This window comes from Syngnathoides biaculeatus, chromosome 16 (assembly GCF_019802595.1).
Source record: "Syngnathoides biaculeatus isolate LvHL_M chromosome 16, ASM1980259v1, whole genome shotgun sequence".
Taxonomy (NCBI): Eukaryota; Metazoa; Chordata; class Actinopteri; order Syngnathiformes; family Syngnathidae; genus Syngnathoides; species Syngnathoides biaculeatus.
Window position 1 is genome coordinate 8948776 of NC_084655.1, and position 19626 is coordinate 8968401.

The following is a 19626-nucleotide window of genomic DNA, read 5'->3' on the forward strand; positions in this document are numbered from 1 at the left end:
TCTTTATCATCACACGTGAAAAATTCAATGTCAAAGAAATCCAACCTCTTCAAAAGTTCAGTGGAAAATAATTCACATCCAAATAGTCAACATCTGGAAAAAGGTTAGTGCAGAAATTGTATCATTTCTTTCATTAAAAAAAAAAGTGTGTAAAAAAAGTCATGCAAAAATTCAACATCTTAAAAAAAACACGTATGAGAGATTCAAAATCTCAAAAAGCTCAGTGTAAAAAACTGCAAACTGAAAAATAGCATCCAAAAAAATCAGTGTAATAATTCAAAAAGTATTTTGAAGAGTAATGTAAAAAAATTAACATAAAAAATTTGGTATTTTTATCACAGAGAAAATATAATCCCCCTAAAAATCTTTTCAATGTAAATGTAAACAAATATAAAATAAATCTCAAATTCAGTGTATGGAGAGGTCCATCGATTGGTTAATAATTTATGAAATTAATGAACTTTTGAAAATTAATTACTCATTTAGAGACCTTATTTAACTGAAAATGACCCAAATCAAAATTGCAGCCTCTTGACAGTGAGTTCTGACGTCCTCCATTAATTATCTTTTTGTACTGAATTAAAAGAAGACATCATCTGCTTTTACATCGGAAAAAAAATTGTTTGCCGATTTTCTGTCATGTTGCAGGCCAAACCAGTAGCTGACTCATAATCAGTTTATGTTTGTGCATTTTCTGCACCGTCAATTTGAAATAATGTCCTGTTTTTGAGGAAAGGGATAGACTTTAAAAAAAAATAATTAAAAAGTTTGCTCAATGATCAAAATAATCATTAGCCGCAGTCCTAATTAAGTGAAAAAACATCTTGAGGAAAAAAAATTAACGTTCCAAAAATTCTGTGTAAATTTTTTTTAATTTGGCCCGGAAACGCTTCCATTCAGTACTGTAATCCTTCCTTACTTGTGCATAATGGTTGAGTGTATTAAATGCAGGAAAATGACATTTGTATGTCATGGGTGTTGCGCCTCAGTGAGGGTTATCACGAATCATTTCCAGTTTTCAAAATAAAAGGGTTACGTAAAAATGTATAAATATGAGCGGGTTGGTTTGCAACTACAGTAATATTACATTAGCTCGTGTTAAGTTTGCTCTCCAGTGAAAGGGAACAAACTTGCTAATGTACAGAAATAAGATGGGTGACAGTGGGAGACAGCCAAAATAGCCTCATCCTTCATTGGTGTCCCTTTATCATTATCAACGGCAATGTTATTTTTCACAAAATAACCGAACAGCAGCAGCAGCAGCAGCAGCTCCCCTCCCCCCGGATTTCAGTCCCTGGCTCCTCCTCCTGGATCGACACTACGGGAGCTCCGGAGAGCTACCTAGCAGCAGGCTGGAGCGGCGTCTGCTTCCGTCGGCTAGCAGCCAACAGCAGCTGCTTCCACTTGTCCTCCTTTCCATCACTGAGCTTTTGTGACAGTTTGTCCAACAAATTGAACGCACTGCTTCGAGTGGGCGCTCCTTTGATGTCGACCTTAACAAGCTAGCTACACGGCTCTCATCGTCTACAAACTCTTGTGTTTTTTTCGCCTCCTGGCCGGATAAAACTCTTGACGTCTATTGTCGCTTTTGCGACTAGTGTCCCTTCGCGTGAGCGTGTAGTTTCAACCAACTTGCGGGAATTGGTGTTGTTTTTCTGGACTATGTAGGTCAGTCTCGCCGACCGATGCGAGGATGTGGGTCATCGCAACTTAGCCTCGTTGCCATCCCCGATAGCTGCTCAGCAACATCGCCAACTGTTATCATTTTTCTATACGATATATTGTTGGCTAAAATTAAACCCAGCTAAGTGTTAGCCCCTTTGCAACACCGCTAACTCATCTATTTTTTTTTTTACGGCTAGCTGTTAGCTCCTTGGCAACACAGCTACCTGCTAACTCATAGGTACGCGTTAGCTCCAACACGATAACATCACATTTATTTTTAAATGTTACTCGCTAAAAATACTTTTTCCTACTTTGGACCGCGGCACTCTTTAGTATTAGTAGGTTAACATTTAACTCTCTTCATTCCGAAGCGTCCGTCGAAAAAAAGTATTTATTTTAGTTATCGCAAACGCACTTTGAACTTTTTTTGTGTGTTTAAATGTATGCCGTGTCCACGGCGGCGCCTTAGCTGAGGCCGCGGGTCATGTGAAGCTCAGATCCGCGGCGACTCCGCGTCTAGTCGGCCTACAGGAGGACCGCAGGGCTCCGAGAATGGCCTTTCACGGCGCGGGGCGCCAGACGCTTTGCAGCGACCTGTTCTCCGGTTCTGACTTGGCCCATAAGTACTTCTACGTGAACTCGTCGTGCGCAGCCCCTTCTGCCGCCCTTAGCGCTACTCCATGCGTCAGTGGGCCTCCCGCTGTGCCTGCTGCCGGGACCCCCAGGCACCCCACCACCCTGGGAGGCAGCGCAGGCGGGGGAGCCGCCGTGCCGCAGCCGTACAGCAACCCTGCCAGCGAGGTGCCCAGCCCGGCCGAAATGGAGCCCGACAGGCCCATTGGTTACGGAGCCTTTGGCGTGGTCTGGTAAGAATTTACGTGTTCACCTAAATTATTAGATAAAATAATAAATTCGTGTTCATTGACATCGTTAGCATGGTAGAAAGATTGAATTCGTTTGTTCATTAAGATAATCGGTTTGAGTTCGTCATGCATGTGTTCACTGAGATTGCGTTGTGATCTCGTAAGAATTTACGAGTTCACTGAGACAGTGTGGTATTGTGACACAATTAAATGAATTGGTAATATGTTCACGAAGTTGTGTGTGGTGGTGGTCTGGTATGAATTCAAGTGTTCACAGAGCTTGTGTGGCAAGAAGACAGTCTCCTTGAATGAATTCATATGTTTATAGATCAGGAGTAACAAAATGCTGCTCGCAAGCACCAGTCAAAGTACCACATGAATATCCTGTGGGCCTTTCTCAGCAAACAGTCCCTTTTTAAAGTATTGGAACTGTAAGGTCAATTTCTTTTTTTGTTGTTGTAGACTGAAGACTTTTGGGTTTCAGATCAAAAGATGACTAAGACTAATGTTCAGTTCCAGCTTTTATTTCATGATTTTTACATCGAGATGTGTTAAAGAACTGAGGACAGAGCACCTTGTTTGAAGCCACCCTCTTCAAGTGAGCGAAAGTTTTGGAACATGTGACTGGGTCTTACAAGTTGGATGCTTTTAGATCAATTTCTGGAACAGTGCTCGTTTTAGGTTACAACTGTGAAAACTACGCTTAACACGCTCAGGAGTTTTGTGCCCGATCAAAGAATTTAAAAAAAATCACAGAGCTGATCACAAGATGGAAATTTAAATGATCTCGTCATTTACTGTATATACTCATGCACCTATTTGCTCAAAAAATATATTTACAATGAATAATTAATGGATGGATAAAGTATCTTCATCTATTTATGCCAGTGAGGCACAGTGACAGAAAACTAATGGTCTTCTATTAGATGGCAATAAGTACAATACACTAATACTTTTTGTCACATTTTAGTTTGTTGGTATTCTGAGAGATTTTTCAATTGTCAAGTATGCACCTTGGCTCCAGAAAAGTAGGAAATCACTGATCCGGTTAGATCATGTATTCCAACAGGAGGGCGGCATGTTTACACACAACCACTAGCGATGGGCTATGTAACGTTTTGTTGCTTGCTTTCGAGGTGTACCGTATCAAAAGTATGTAAACATAGCTCACACAAGCCTTTCACAAACTTCCTCCCCTGTCCTGAGCACTGGTGACCACCAACACATTTCCCCCCCTGTTTTCTTCTTCTAATACTGTCATCCCCTTGGTAACGAGTGTATTCGATTGCATTTGAGTTGACAAGATGGACAGATGAAAGATAATGCCCAGTGATCATTAAAAAAAATGGGATCTGGTAGTATCAGAATACAAGATTTTATTGCAATAGTCTAGCAATCCAATTGTGAGAGCAACTTTGTCTAGTAGTCTGCGAATTTGGCCCAAAAAAAAAAAAAACAGTTTTAGGGAGGTGTTTTTTTTTTTCCCCTCAAAATATTTTTACTTTGTCCAATTGTAACACGACATCCATCATGCATGTAGCCATGAATCTGTTATGCCTTCAGTCGCTCAACCTTGCAGTGTGTATTACGCAACATCATGCTACTATTAAGATTATATGAATAAAGTGATAGAAAAACAGTCTTGTATTTTATTCTTTGTTGGATCCAAGTCATATGCTGAAAAACTTCAGTGATCAAATTTTTAAAAATCAACTTTATACAACGTCACAGTTCAAGCTGGCGTTGTGAATTTTTTGATTTAGGCAGGTCATGGGACCTTTGAAGATAAAGTTTTTTCTTTCCTCCATATGGTCTTATATATTAGCACACTATCTTGGTGCGCACAGGTCTGTGGAGAACCACACCTCTGACAGATGCAAGACACAAGAAGAAAAACTATATAATTACTACGATACAGTAATACTGTGCATGACACGGGAGTAGATGTCTTGCGGAACCAATCAATGACGTCATTAATCAGATTTGCGAATTATGACAAAACTAATTGCCCAATTAGCAAAAAATGACGGTTATCGTCCGATTCCGATCTGAATGATTAAAATTGACGTAAAGTCTAGAGAAAACTGCATTTGCTGTTAAGCAAACATGGAAGACTGGAGAACTGTCCATTGGAAGAAAGCAAACGATTTTAAGCTGAGAGGGGAAAATCGATCAGACCAATTGCACAAACGTGGGACATAGCGAGTACAACACTTTGGAATGTCTTGAAACGGAAACTAATTACCAGTGTACTGAGCAACAGACATTGAACAGTTTGACCAAGGGTATCAACATCAGTTGATGACAGACACACCTAATGTGACAGTGACATCACTGCCAACCTCCACAGGGGTGGAGATATCACTACCACTGTTTGAAGATAAGAATACACAGACCATACCCCAAGATGCAAACCACTTACTAGTAAAAATAATCAGAAGGCCAGACTGGATTTTGTAAAGATGTATAGAAATGCGCCATAAAAATTTTGGATCAAAGTTTTATGAGGTAGTGAGACCAATATTAACCTCTATCAAAGTGATTGGTTTTTCTTTTTTCAAAAGACACAAACTCATCTGTGGAGCATGGTTATGGTAATGTCATGGCTTGGGCTAGCATGGTTGGTTCTGGAATAGCTTTACTAGTCATTATTGATGATGTAACTGATGATGGGAGGAGGAGAATGATTATGAAGTCTACGAAATCATTTTGTCTGGCAATTTACAGAAAAATGCATCCAAACTAATTGGGAGAAGCAGTGTCGTGCAACAAGACCATGACCCGAAACAAACTGCTAACACACCAATGGAACTCATCTCGAGGGAAATTTGGAACATCTTAAAGCTTCTTTCTACTCCCACACTCTCGTAGTTGACTATGCATTGGGCCATGTGACCCCAATTCATCTCTTGATCGATTTTGCAGCATAATTAAATGTCATCTAGTCACATAGGTCCATTTGTTGTAGGAGACTGTTCAATGGTCACCATTGTCGTGGCTTTGTTCCTGGTTCTATAAAGGAAAATAAAAACACCTCCCAGAAAATTTAGAAGCAAACTCCATGCGGGATAGCTGCAGTGACATCAGCATGGTCACCAACTGAGCCATTATGAAGAAGCCTTTAGATTGGCCAAGTCAGTCATCAGACCTTAACCCAATAGAGCGTCCATTCTATTGCCTGAAGGGAGAAATTCCCAGAAACAAACAAGAACTGAAAGAGGGTGCAGTTAATGCCTGGATGTATAATGTAGAAATAAAGTGTAGCATCTTATGTTTCCAATGTGGGTAAATCATTGCTAATTATTTAGAGAAATTGTTAAATGAGCAATGGTAATCAATAACATAAGGCAAATTTAGGAATTGAAATGAATTTGTGTGAAGTTTGCATGTTCTCTCCCTGCCTGAGTGGGTTTTTTCCAAGCATTCCAGTTTCTTCCAACTTCCCAAAAACATGCAACGTTAATTGGACACTCTAAATTGCCCCAAGGTATGATTGTGAGTGCGGCTGTTTGTCTCAATGTGCCCTGCGATTGGCTGGCAACCAGTTTAGGGTGCACCCTGCCTCCTGCCCGTTGATAGCTGGGATAGGCTCCAGCACGCCCCGAGACTCTTGTGAGGATAAGCGGCAAAGAAAGAGGATGCATGGAAATGAATTCACGAAAGATGGTAACAGCGTATTTATGCAAAGGTAATTAGTTATTTACAGTTACTTTGACAGCTCTCCTAACGTTCTCCATTTGTACTTTTCTATCCTCTTTTTGGTCATGGTAAGGAAAGTGCCCCGAGGAGATATGTTGAGGGACGTGAACCTGTGAGAGTGGGCAAAATGTCAGAAGAAATTCAAACCATTCCTGTATGCCTCTTACTTGCCAACGTACCTACTGACTTCAGTAATTGTTTACGAACTTGAGCTCCCACAGCCAACGTGATGTCATGCTTATCTTCGCGAGATTACAATTCTAACATTTCAAGGGAGCGCTTCTGTGTTTTAATTAGACTTCATTTTATTGGTTGATAATGTTTTACTGTTTTTGTCCCAGAGGGACTCTGGCTGAATGGGTATCGTCATTGTGTCGAGAAGACACTTGACCACATTGCCTTTAAAAGAATGTAGTTGAACGTTTGGTTGTGGTCGGTTCGGCCGTAGGCTCAGAATTGCAGCCACGCTTTTGTCAGACTGCCCCAGGGCACCTTTGGCTATTCAAATAGCTTATCACCACTAGGTGTTACCAGACTGAATGGGGGGAAATATGTGAAACTGTAAAGTGCCTTGAAAAGAATCATAGAAGTGTAATGCGTTATTATTCTATTATTTTGTTAAGAGGACTCATTTGAAATAATTCACGTATTCACCTAGGTGGAATCATGCGAGCTGAATGTATGCTTTTGTGTGTTCATCAGGGTCATTTGTTTGTAGTCACAAAGGGGTGATGTCATTCTCAGCTGTGTCCAAGGTGATTGTTGTTGTCTTGCAGGTCAGTGACAGACCCTCGTGATGGCCGCAAGGTAGCGCTGAAGAAGATGCCCAACGTCTTCCAGAACCTGGTGTCATGCAAGCGCGTCTTCCGAGAGCTACGCATGCTGTGCTTCTTCAAACACGACAACGTAATGTTGCCTAAAATGTCTTTGTGACAATTACATCACTGATGACACAATTGATTGTAGTTGTGTTTCAGGTCTTGTCGGCATTGGACATTTTACAGCCCCCGCAGATCGATTGTTTTGAGGAGATGTATCCTTGTTCATGTAACTTTTTCCATTCAGCGCATTGTAAGCTGGCAACCTTTTTGTGTTCCGCGACTTTCTTGGGAATAGCAGTAAGTTTCCGTTTAATTCCACTGAAGTGTCCTGGGACCCAAAGATAACCAGGAAATCTCACGAAAAGCCTGTCCTTTGCCAATGTCCGCGAGCAAGTGACTGTGTGTGATTCAGTTACACTCAACTGTCAAAGGGAAACGAAAAGGATCATGGATAGTGACGTCTCTCCTAGCCAATGGGATGCCAGGAAGATGCTACGGCAATAGCCAATGGAAGAGTAGCTCTATCGCAACACTTTCAAACCAAAATGCAGTGTGTTTACGTTCGGTGGAATTTGGGGGCTGCGAGGCGTTTTGTAACCTGAATTTTTTTTGTTACTAGAGTGGTACAACTATGTGAACAGTGTAGTTGTCCTTGACAGGAAATGCAGATATGTGATCACCGAGCTGATGCAGAGTGACCTTCACAAGGTCATTGTGTCTCCTCAGCCACTCACCACTGACCACATCAAGGTCTTCCTCTATCAGATCCTGCGAGGTGAGCGTTCATCTGTCAGTGCACTTTTTTGTTGGGCTGTCTTCTTGATGCCACTGTGTGTCGCACATGCAGGCCTCAAGTACCTCCACTCTGCCGGGATCCTGCACCGTGACATCAAACCTGGCAACCTTCTGGTCAACAGCAACTGCCTGCTCAAGGTCCACTGAGTTGTTGTGGCATGGAGAAATACTTTTTTGAGCTCTGTCAATGTCTTTGGTTCTCTTTATTCAAGGAGCATCAACATTGCGCTTATTTCTACAGACATTTCTGTTTTCCAACCTTTTTTATATGCCAAGACACACATATGAAAAATCTCAAGATATCCCAAAGTCTCCAAAAAGACAATACACAGTTCAGTTATTAATCTACCATCACGAGGAAGAGCATTTGATTTTTCTGCCATCAATACACATCGCGAGGGTAGATAGATGAGCACAAGAAACAGAGGTCATTTTTCCTCTGTTATATATGTTATATATATATATATGTATGTTATAGAAAGCTCAAGACCTGGTGCGAATACCAATAATGCAGAAATAATTGACGCACCGCCCCCCGAAAATATAGCACGAGATTGTGGCAAAGCACTGTTTATTTGAATGAAGCTCCTCTGCTCACTTAAATATAGGTTTCTGGCACCTATGTGGTGGCTGAGCACTATTTCTGTCTAAATCAAGTGCTTTTTCTCACTCTAACATAGTTCCTTGGCACCAAGATGCCACCAAAGTCATTCTCTTGCTTTGCCCTAACCCCTAGAATGATAATTTTGTTGTTGTTGCAAATAACAGAATTGATTCAGAAAAATAAAAAAAATGTTGTACAGTGGAACCTCAGAACAAACTATTGAAGGGAGGTCCAGTGTCCCATATTATGGGACAGTACATAATTTTGTTTAGTGGCTTAAAACACTCAATAAAGTACAGTTATTGTAAACATAAAATAAAGCTTGAAAATGTTTGAAACTGCCACCAGTTTCACGGTGGCTCAGCTGGTAAAAGTGTTGGCACAGTTCTGAGGACCTGGCTTCAATCCCAGCCCTACCTGTGTGGAGTTTGCATGTTCTCCTTGTGCCTGCTTGGGTTTTCTCCGGGCACTTCGGTTTCCTCCCACATCCCAAAAACATACAACATTAATTGGACACTCTAAATTGCCCCTAGGTGTGATTGTGAGTGCGTCTGTTTGTCTCTACGTGCTCTGCGATTGGCTGGCAACCAGTTCAGGGTGACCCCTGCCTCCTGCCCGTTCACACCTGGGATAGGCTCCAGCACTCCCCGCGACCCTCGAGAGGAGAAGCGGCTCAGAAAATGGATAGATCGATGTTGAAACGCAATCCACCTCCAGCCATCACCTTATTGCGGAGGAGGGGTGTGTACACTACAGTAATCCTAAGAGCTAAATTGTCTGAGCTTTCTGCAACTGGCAGGCTCACCAATGGCTAACATGTTTTCGGTGTGGGAGCAAATAAAGCACAACTTAAAGACTCCCGATGATGATTAAAATAATGTAATCACGCTTTCGGATTTCACGGATAAGCGGCAAAGAAAATGGATGTATGAATGTTTGGAGTTTTCATATTTTATCCAGACTTTACATGCGTGTTTGGGTCATTGTGACATTGTTGACATACAGTACTCATCAAAGGTGAGTTGTTTTCACGAGCCACGAGGAATTCATGTGCTTCTTAGCTCCAAATCCATTTCTTTAGACGAACGGCATGAGAACAACTGCACTAAAAATAGCTTGTTCCTGACCCCAAAGCCTTGAGTTTTGTAATCGTCGGACTTAATGCCACAGCCAAGTTGCTCTAGCTGTGCTCTATGGACAAATATGGCCATTTTCATATTATTGGTATGTCAGTGCCCCAGATTCAACATGGCTGGCATGGGAGGGTCTTTTAGAATTAGATCTGGTAATATTACACATCTGCAACCCTGAAATAGGTCAGTCCAATTCTCCACCAGAAGCCAAATCCTGAACTGACCATAAAGGTCAATGACATTTAAGTGACAAATGGAAATCATTTTTGGACATGTTTAGTCCTGACTCTCTATTTAATCAGATCGGTTGACTCGAGGTACGCTTTATCGAGGTTCCACTCTGTATGCATTTGGGAATTTTGAACTCTGACTATTAAGGAGGTTGCTGTGTATTGCTAGCTTGACTTGTGATCTTTATTGAGTTCCCACGACACCTTACTGTGTGTTTTCCTTTGAAAAAGGACACCTTTTTCTTTTTCCTGGTCAGATTTGTGACTTTGGACTGGCCCGCGTGGAGGAGCCAGACCCGTCTCGTCACATGACCCAGGAGGTGGTGACTCAGTACTATCGTGCACCCGAAGTGCTGATGGGCTGCCGCCACTATGGCTCGGCCATCGATGTTTGGTCGGTGGGCTGCATATTTGCTGAGCTGCTGGGACGCCGCATCCTCTTCCAGGCCCAGAGTCCCATCCAGCAGGTCAGCTCCAGAGGCTACTTGTTATGTTCCAAGTCAGTTTTCATGGTTAATCCGGTCATAAATGTCTAACTAAAAGTGAATCAAATGAAAATTTGAACCAATATTTCTCGGGAAATATGTCAATCCAGTGGCCCATATGCATGGCAACATATGAAGCATTTCCAGTGGAAAGGTCAGGTGGTGCAACAATTTCAGCTATCAATATGTTCCAAGCTACTGGTCGTGATCTGACAGAGAACATAACCTCGTTCTTTAAATGTGTAATAACCTCAGGTTGTCTAATAGGAAAACTCAGTAGTTTGGTCCTAGTGCTTTTAGAGTTTTAAAATTAATCAAAGGTTTAGCGTTTTTAAAGATAGGGAGGGAGCTCCTTGGGCCAACAATTCAGTGTACAGCCTGCCATCTTCTAGCACTTCAACTCTGCTTTGAGTTTTAACATTTCCCAGCAACCCGGTACTAGAAAGGAGATGAAACGTTAACATTCAATGGAACAATTTCACCATCAAGAAGACGAGTTAATGGGGGCGGGTCAACCTCCTTCCCCTTCGAGCTCTCCAGTCAACGCTGCTTGATTCTGCCAGTAGTATATGGTTTTGATTATTATTGTGTAAATGTTAAAAGCAAATAATGTTTTATCATTGGTGTTTTGTTTATGCAACCCCAATTTCATTGTATCTGCACCATTCTGTGACACTAAAGATTATTTTCATGTACAGCGCTTTGCTTTACTATGGCCCTTGAGTATTTTTTTTATGTGTTCTATCAATAGTTGTCTCAAAGTTCAAAAGATGTGCAAGTCTAAGTACGCACATACCTGTATGTGAACCTGCAACTATCTCATAATTCAGAATTGCCTCCAGTAACTTTAAATAACTCCAGCACACAGGTTGAACTTTGTCCTATTTGATGTTGTGATTGATTTCAGTCATGAGGTGTTGTTCCACTGAGCACTCGAAGTCAGTACGACATCTTACTTTAAACGTGGAAGTGGTGTGTGCATTGAATCTCTTGACATGTTTTGAATTGGTGACAAATTTTTAGCTATAGCCAGCTCACTAACTAATGACAAAATACTGACAAATTGTCAGGAAACAGACTTCACTACAATGCACTGCATTTCAAAAATAAGAAAGGAAATGTAGTAACTTGGGTTATGCTGCAGTACGAACACGGACTAAATTTGAGCCCAAAGCTATTGGCACAAACGAAATATGAAAACTGTTTATTTTATAAGCTGAAAAGTGTTTTGAAATCCAACTTTGTTTGCCTGACTTCCTGCCTCTTGTATTTCAGCTGGACCTGATCACGGACCTGCTGGGAACACCGCCGCTGTCTGCCCTGGCTTCTGCCTGCGAGGGCGCCCGGGCTCACATCCTGCGCGGGCCGCACAAACCCGTACGTCACTTTTCATGTTTTCCGTATGAGGGCTGGACAAATTCTCACAGCACTTACAATTTCATCTTCAGTGTATGACCTCCTGACAAAACTAATTTGTTCTCTTCATTCACATTGTTTGGTCAGTATTACTGATGATCAAGTAGCTGACAAGTCTGTGTGGGGCAGGGTAGGGGGGGATGTCATGGTGTATGGTGATGTTTGTGTATGCGTGTGCACACCTGTTTTCAGCCCTCGTTGTCAGTGTTGTACATGTTATCGGATGGCGCAACTCACGAGGCGGTGCACCTACTGTGTCGTATGCTGGTTTTTGATCCGGTGAGTTGAGCTCTTGTGTATTGTCTCTCATACGCATGTGGTTCTGCCTCCTTTGAGTAACAGACTACCCTTTTCTCCTGACAGGCCAAGCGCATCTCAGGCAGCGACGCGCTGTCACACCCGTACCTGGATGAAGGCCGCCTGCGGTACCACACGTGCATGTGCCAGTGCTGCTACTCGGTACCCAGCGGGCGCGTCTACACCAGAGACTTTGAGCCGGCTGCCGAGCGTCCCTTTAGCCACAGCTATGAGAATAGCCTGCTGTCGGTGTGGCAGGGCAAAGGTACGAGGCTCATTTTGTGGCAAAAATTGTGTATTGAATGGGTGCCTCCATATTGGCTGTGACATCATGCGTAATCTTGCCAGTTTGCTTTTAATTTTACACACAATGATCAATTATTCCTGGCATTTGCTGATTACTGCAAATTCCATAAGAAGAGAAACCACAATGAAAACAAAGAAGACTACGACTAGGATATTACTACAGGGTTAACGATAGTTTTCAAATTTAAAATTTTGATTTTTCATTTGTTGGACAATGATGTTTTTATTTTGCAATAGTACAAATAGTAATGATTCGTTTGTGATGCGTTAGACATTCATCACTTTCATTACGGGATTTACATGGTGAGTCCAGAACCCTACCAAGATGTGACATCACTGTCGCTGTTATCCAGTCACATGTTGGACAAATATGACAGGTTCCTATACATATTTTTAAGTTGTTTGTAGTTACTAAATGTGCATGAATATCTACCATATTCTTAAATTCATGTAAAAAAAAAAATTATGAGCTGCAAAGAAAAAAAACTAATGAAAACAAAATGGTGTCACTTTGTGTTAAGAAAATTCTCATGATTTTTGGGGTGGGCCACAGTGGGTAGGGGTCCCCAATCAACCTCTTTGGCCGGAAAAAGAGAACCTCCGAAAATAATAAGGAATCAAAAGATTTTTATTTAAGGCCGTATCTTGAGATGTGTTCTTGCTTGTTCTCATTATTCTCAGAGCTGATCCATCGCTTCATCACGGAGCACCAGCAAGGCAAGCGAGTCCCGCTGTGCATCAACCCTCAGAGCGCCGCCTTCAAGACCTTCATCAGGTCAGCAAAGGACCTACCTACGCATCATCATTACACTCCCCATGAGCCACACACTCGCTCAGTTGCGGTTCTTAGCTGTATTTAATTATTGCTACCATTTGCTAGCTGTTGCTCACGGGCTTCAGCTGTACTTAGCAGTCAGGTTGGGCGAGTACCGATACCACATCGGCAAATCATCATGTATATCAAAGAGAGAGAGCTTTGTTTACATTTGTCATTACTACTACACACTACTAACTACTAACACTACTCTGTGAATACTTGTACTGGTATCGGTCTGAAAAAATTGTATCAAATGTCACTTGTTAGCTGTAATTAGCAGTCACGAGTATATGTCTGCAGTCATAAGCCGTTGTTAGCTGTAGTTTGCATTTGTTGAATGAGTGTGAATGGTTTTCTGTCTATATGTGAACCTGTGATTGGTTGGCAACTAGTTCAGGGTGTACCCTGCCTCTCGAGTGAAGTCAATCTAGATAGGCATCAGCACAGCCCGTCACTCTAGTGAGGATAAACTGTTCAGAAGACGGATGGATGGCCGTACAGGCAGTTAGCGGTGATTAGCTGTCTAACCCACTGCTGTCATCCTCAGGTCGACTGCCTGGCACTCATCCAAGGTTTCCCGCAAGGAGGAGAGATGAGCGTCCTTTCCCTCTTCCTCCTCCTCCTCCCTTTCTGGCCACCTCAACCAACCTTGACGTCCGCTTTATCCCGCACGCATACAAAAAAGCGTGTGGTGGCGACAGGCTCCACCTCAGTGAAAGGGGCGCCACAGGTGCTGATGATGGAAAGAAAAAAAAATCTGCTGCTGCTCAAAAGGAAAAAAAAAGGTTTAGTGAGTAGAAATGGTGATTTTTGTTTGCTTTAGCATTCCACACGCTCCCATGTAGCAGAGTGTAGTGTCGTGCCCCCTCCTGGTGTCCACACACTCCTCACACCTACTCGGCAGCAGAGCATGGTGTGAAATCTTTCAACTTCATTCTTTCCTCGTCTTTTATTTTTACGACAGGAAGCGCGGTGTGTGGTAACTCAACATGTATGTATGTGTTTGTGTGTTTGTATAAGTTATTTGTAAGACTGGGCCCCAATGGTGTCGAACGCCACCTTTAGTGATGCTCTGCCCACACCTGCCACTTCCATGGCATTCCTCCTCCCCCACTTGTCCTATTGCTAGTTTTCCTTCTCCAGCCACTTCCTGCAAGTATGGCAAGCCGTATTAGCATTTATTTCTTATATTTGATATCCATCTTAAGGTTTACATACTAGTACACTCTTGTGTTCTCTAGGAAGAAAATTCAGGGCACTGTTAGGCCCACTGTTTTACTTGTTTTTTTTTCTTGTTTTTTTTCTCCATTGCTAGTGCCAGATTTGGCCTACTAATATAATTTTAAGCCTCAATACTGATGACAATTGAGCATTTATTTCATGACAAATATTTCCAGCTGAAGGGCTATTGACTAGTTCACTCTTGGTCACGAGTGGGACAATTTTGGCTTGCTAATATGAAAATTGCATGTGATTGGAGGCAAAACTGTATTCATTACCAACTGCATGGGACTAGCATTACTAATGAAATGCTCAATGTTGAAGAGTAGAGCAAGACTAATTCACTACTTTGACGATTTTAGCCCTATTAAAAATATTATCTGCTATAGTTTGAGTAATTAATTAATTGATTAATTTGATTATTTTCTTTCTACAGTTTTCCACCGCAAAAACATATTCAGACTTTGGCAATTACTCTTAATACATCCATCTATCCAACCAGCCATCCCTTTTCTACTGCTTCTCGGGGTCAGGTCATCGGGGAAGTGGCTTCAGCAGGCATACCCAGACTTCCCTTTCCCCGGCCACTCCTTCCAGCTCTTCCTGAGGGATCCCCAGGCGTTCCCAAGCCAGCCGACAGTGGAACAGGGTCGTCCCCGGGGTCTCTTTCCGGTGGGACTTGCCCGGAACACCTCAGTAGGGAGGTGTCCGGGAGGCATCAGAATCAGATGCCCCAGCCACCTCATCTGGCTCTCTATATGCGGAGGAGCAGCGGCTCTCCCAAGCTTCTCACCCCATCTCTTACGGAGAGCCCGGTTACCATGCGGAACATAGGAACATAGATTGGTGAATTGAGAGCTTTGCTTTCGACTTAGCTCCCTCTTCACCATAACGGAACAATACAAAGTCTGCATCACTGCAGACGCTGCTTTGATACGTCCCTCCCACCTCTGAAAGAACGTTCAAAAGGGAGGCGTGGGACATTGAGTCCGAGTGGACAATGTTCCGCTCTCCACCAGAGCTGTGGCCGTAAGGTGGTCGGTGCCTGTCGTGGCGGCAACCCCCGAACAGGTTGGTGGACACCCACCACTGAGGTATTCTGTCAAGCTGAAGAAGAACTTCTATCGGGTGTTTTTGGCCTGTGGGACTCCTGAGGCAGCTGATAGGTACCGGCTGGCCTAGCGGAATGCAGCTTCGGTGGTCACCGAGGCAAAAACCCAGGTGTGGGAGGAGTTTGGTAAGGCCATGGAGAATGACTTTAAGAAGGAAATTATGGTCCATCGTCCAGTCTCTCAGGTGGGGGAAGTTGTGCACCGTCAACACTGTGTATAGTGGGGATGGGGCACTGCTGACCTCAACTCGAGATGTGAGTCTGTTTCAGGCTTTTTAGTCATGCTAGCAGTTTTTCCTGGTATTTTTATATAGTTTTGCACTCTATGTTCACGTTATGGTCAGCTGAAAGTCATCACATGACACTGGAGGACATTTGCTTAAAAAAATAATTGCCAATGTTTTTTTTATATAAAAAATGACTGATAGGGATTATGGTTTTATTTATTTTTTGAAAATTGTGGTTTTACTCTTCTATCTGCTGCCAGGTTTTCATTCAAATTACATTAAATCTTTTCTGGATAAAGTAATTCACCTGACTGTTACTAGTTGGACAAAGAGTGTACAAGTACATGGAAGTTAAGATGGATATCAAGTCTGTGAAAAAAATTCTCAAACATCTTAACATATGCAAGAAAATGCCATCGTGGCTCTTATTCCTGTTATGATGTCATCGCTCGGCTGTGAAAACGCCACAAAGCAGGCGAGAGTTTTGCGACCTTTCCGGAAAGTTCTAGAATGTTCCGTTTGCTTGTCCACACAGACTCAAGCGGGTTAGAAAGATACTATTAAGGAATTTTTTTGTCAAGCTTTTTGACCCGCAAATGGTACAACGGGTCCTCGGCGGTGACTTTGAGGACACCCGTTTTAAGTCGCTGCTTCCATGGTTCCTTCATCACTGCAGGAACTTTTGCCAGGAATCTTCTGGGATCTCAGGAAGTTTGACCGCCCGCTGAAGCAGTGCCAATGTGTCACCTTCCCGTCGCTCCTCCCTTCCTGTTTTTTTTTTTTTTAGCCCAACGTCCTTCCCCCCTTGGCAAGCGTGACCTTTGGGTGATACGTTCACCTGGAAGTTTATTGTGCACTCACTGACTTGCTTGAACTTTGAAGCAAGTGGACACAAGCAGAAGGTTATTGAACGTCCTGACAAAGGTTTTCTCTTTTCTCTTCCCACTTTGGTGAAATTGAACCACTGGAAACAATTTTTCCCCTCCCTGGCCACAAAGTCAATTTATTAGGAACCGTGTGCATAAGACTCAGAGAATATTGCTGCCATTCCAAATGATGTGAGAGTGTCAGGTTATGTTTAAAAAACAAAAAAAAAATTAATAGCTCCTTTTTTCAGAGCCCAATACATGACAGAACAAAATAATAATGATGGCCAAACTTGTGCATTGAATTAATTGTGGCCACAAAATGGTATAGTAAGTTTAGTGAACATGCTGAATAAAGAAATGCATATAAAAACATCAAACATGGATGCCGTAATCCATGAAATTCAGTTAATTCATCCAGTGAATTCAGTCTTTAGCATCAAAAGAAACTGAATAGATATTGTTTAAAACAAAACTCATTTAATCCTATCCCAAGAATTTCACACAATTATAAACAAAAGTGTAGTTTCACACAGTTTTCTGTCATTATATAACGTGCGCTCAAAATACTATTTTGTGGCCACGAAATTTGTATGTGTGTGTGTGAAATACCAAAATTTGCCCAGAATATACTAATTTGTGACCATGAAATACAAGCATCTGGCCACAGGAAACTTATGACTACAATATGCACAAAAAATACATTTGTCCCACAATATGTTTTTTTTTTTCTTTAACCATGCAACATGTATGTGGACAAAATACTAATGTGTGACCATTATACTAAACTTGGGCCACAAAAATGATTTGCGCCCACAAAAAAAAAAAAAAAAAAAAAACAAACAGCGACCAATCGTGGAACTAATATACTTGGATGAAAAGGGGCATTTTGAGTTCCAGCCGGACACTATTTTCTATTGGAAGTTTCATTGTACTAATTTTGTAGCCCCCCAAAAAATGTTTCCACATGAAATATTAATTTATGAACATGAAATACCACGAATAGTTAATACATGTTCACTCTGCTTCCCATGAGCAGCTTGGACGTTTGGTAAGCAAAGGGCATGCACCTCAAAATTATTTATCACATTATACTTCATCCATTTCCAATGCACACAGTATTTTTTTTCCCCCAAGTATATATAAAAAAAATATTGTTGCATAGTTGGAGCCGTTCTAGTACAACGGACAGAAAACTTTTGAGACAAAAAAAAAAAAAACAACTCACTGACAAAAGGTTACCATACCAGTAATGTATTGCCGGTACAATCGCCCCCTTTACATATGTGCAAAAAACAATACTAATTTGTGACCACGACACACTAAATTGTGGCTACATATTAGCATTTTTGTGTGCATGTTATATTTTGTGGCCACAATTTAATTCTGCCCCCAACCGTGTTTGCGGCTGTGTACCTTTTGAAGTAATTAAGTGTATTTTTAGGTGGTTAGTGTTAGTTTGTTGACAGAAGGCAAAGCGACTCACTAAGGAACATCGTGGAACTTCTTTTCGCTTTCCCGGTCCCCGATGGATCGCCTCCCTCGGCCAACTCCCACGTTCCTCCTTTAGCGATTAGCCTGGTTTGCTGGTATTAATTCAATATGATGCTCTGTTTGAAAATGTGTTATAGCTGACTTGTTTTTCTCGTTTTGACAAATACTTGAAGTTATCGTAGAGAGTGATGATCAATAAAAATGACACTGGAATATGACCTTTGGCTTTGTTTCCATTAAATGGTTTTTCATGCTTATTCAGGAACTAGAAACATTGGTTCAGTTTGATCCAGGAAATTTTGTAGAGGTTAGTGGCCAGTTGAACTGGGACTTATTAATGTAAATGAATTTTTGTTAAATTTGATCTGTATGCAGCACGAGTATGAACTTATACAGTCATGCAAGATGCTGTCAAAATTACCTTTTCAAAAATGCCTTCAATAATTACAAATATATCTTACTTTTTCTATATGTATGATGATAGCCAAAAAAATAAATACTCTTCCATTAGGTAGCAGAAAGTACAATAAACCTGTGTAGTAATGTATTGTTATTCATCCGACAGAATACTTCCTTGAGGTCAGCTTTCTGTTCAATTTAACAAGGCCAGATTTCTCACTGAGGAAGTATATTTGTTATTGAGGCCCTAATCTTTAAATTGAGATGATCTTTATCTTTCTGTGACATTTTTGTCTGACGGTGGGATATGAATTTTTTTTAGAATGGAAAATTGGTGTCTTTGCTGAACAAAGGTTGGAGTACCCAGAGAAAACCCGCACAGGCATCTGCTGAACATGCATACTCCACACAGGCAGAGCTGGGATTTAAACCCCAGTCTTTAGAACTGTGAGGCAGATGCACTAACCATGTGCCACCCAGGTGATTATCTCACATGATATATATGATATTGGATGTATATACCATAGAGGATATAAGGTTAAATGCTGATTCGGGAAAGGTGTCAATTTTGGTCATGTTTGATCTCAGTGTGGCTTTTGATAATGTAGATCAAAATATACTGCTCAGCAGGTGGGAAACATGGGTGGGACTAAATGGTACTGTCCTTAAATGGTTCAGGTCCCACTTTGACACAGTTCAATTGAGGTGTTGTGCCAATGTCTAAAGCAGATAAATTACTGGATGAGCCAAAATTTCCTTCAACTAAACCACAACAAAACTGAGACAATTGTTTTTGCCAATAAAGAAAAGAGAACTGCTGTTAGTAAATACCTGGAGTCAATATCTTTAAAAAGCAAAGACCCAGTGCGAAACCTGGTTGTTCTGATAGATTCCGACTTGCCCTTCAACAGTCATATCAAATCAATTACTAAAACTGTCTTTTACCATCTGAAGAAGATATCTGGAGTGAAGTCTTGTATGTGTCAAGCAGACCAGGAAAAGCTCATCCATGCTTTTATCTCAAGTAGACTTGACTATTGTAATGGTCTTCTGACTGGACTCCCCAAAAAGAGCATTAAACAAAAAAAGGTGCGTATGCACTTTGTACTTTGGTGACACTGAGAGGATCATGAGAAACTTACAAATCTGCACATCAGAGACACACGAACAACACTCG

The 19626-nt window shown here is 41.6% G+C and overlaps 1 protein-coding gene across 1 annotated transcript; it reads left to right on the forward strand.

Moving 5' to 3' along the window:
• The first annotated feature begins 1090 nt into the window (after positions 1-1090).
• nlk1 (nemo-like kinase, type 1) lies at positions 1091-18268 on the forward strand. Its single transcript, XM_061845338.1, has 11 exons — positions 1091-2531; positions 7004-7133; positions 7205-7260; positions 7717-7823; positions 7896-7981; positions 10068-10277; positions 11571-11672; positions 11904-11990; positions 12075-12273; positions 12996-13089; positions 13679-18268. Exons 1-11 carry the CDS (start codon positions 2218-2220, stop codon positions 13725-13727), a joined length of 1434 nt encoding a protein of 477 aa, XP_061701322.1. The 5' UTR covers positions 1091-2217; the 3' UTR covers positions 13728-18268.
• Positions 18269-19626: the final 1358 nt, after the last annotated feature.

What these genes read in the sequence shown, in the direction of transcription:
- nlk1 (XM_061845338.1), top strand. Translation starts at nt 2,218, where the DNA reads ATGGCCTTTCACGGCGCGGGGCGCCAGACGCTTTGCAGCGACCTGTTC. An exon ending in CCCAGAGTCCCATCCAGCAG is followed by an intron (nt 10,278 to 11,570) that starts GTCAGCTCCAGA and finishes CTTGTATTTCAG; the next exon opens with CTGGACCTGATCACGGACCT. An exon ending in GCCTTCAAGACCTTCATCAG is followed by an intron (nt 13,090 to 13,678) that starts GTCAGCAAAGGA and finishes TGTCATCCTCAG; the next exon opens with GTCGACTGCCTGGCACTCAT.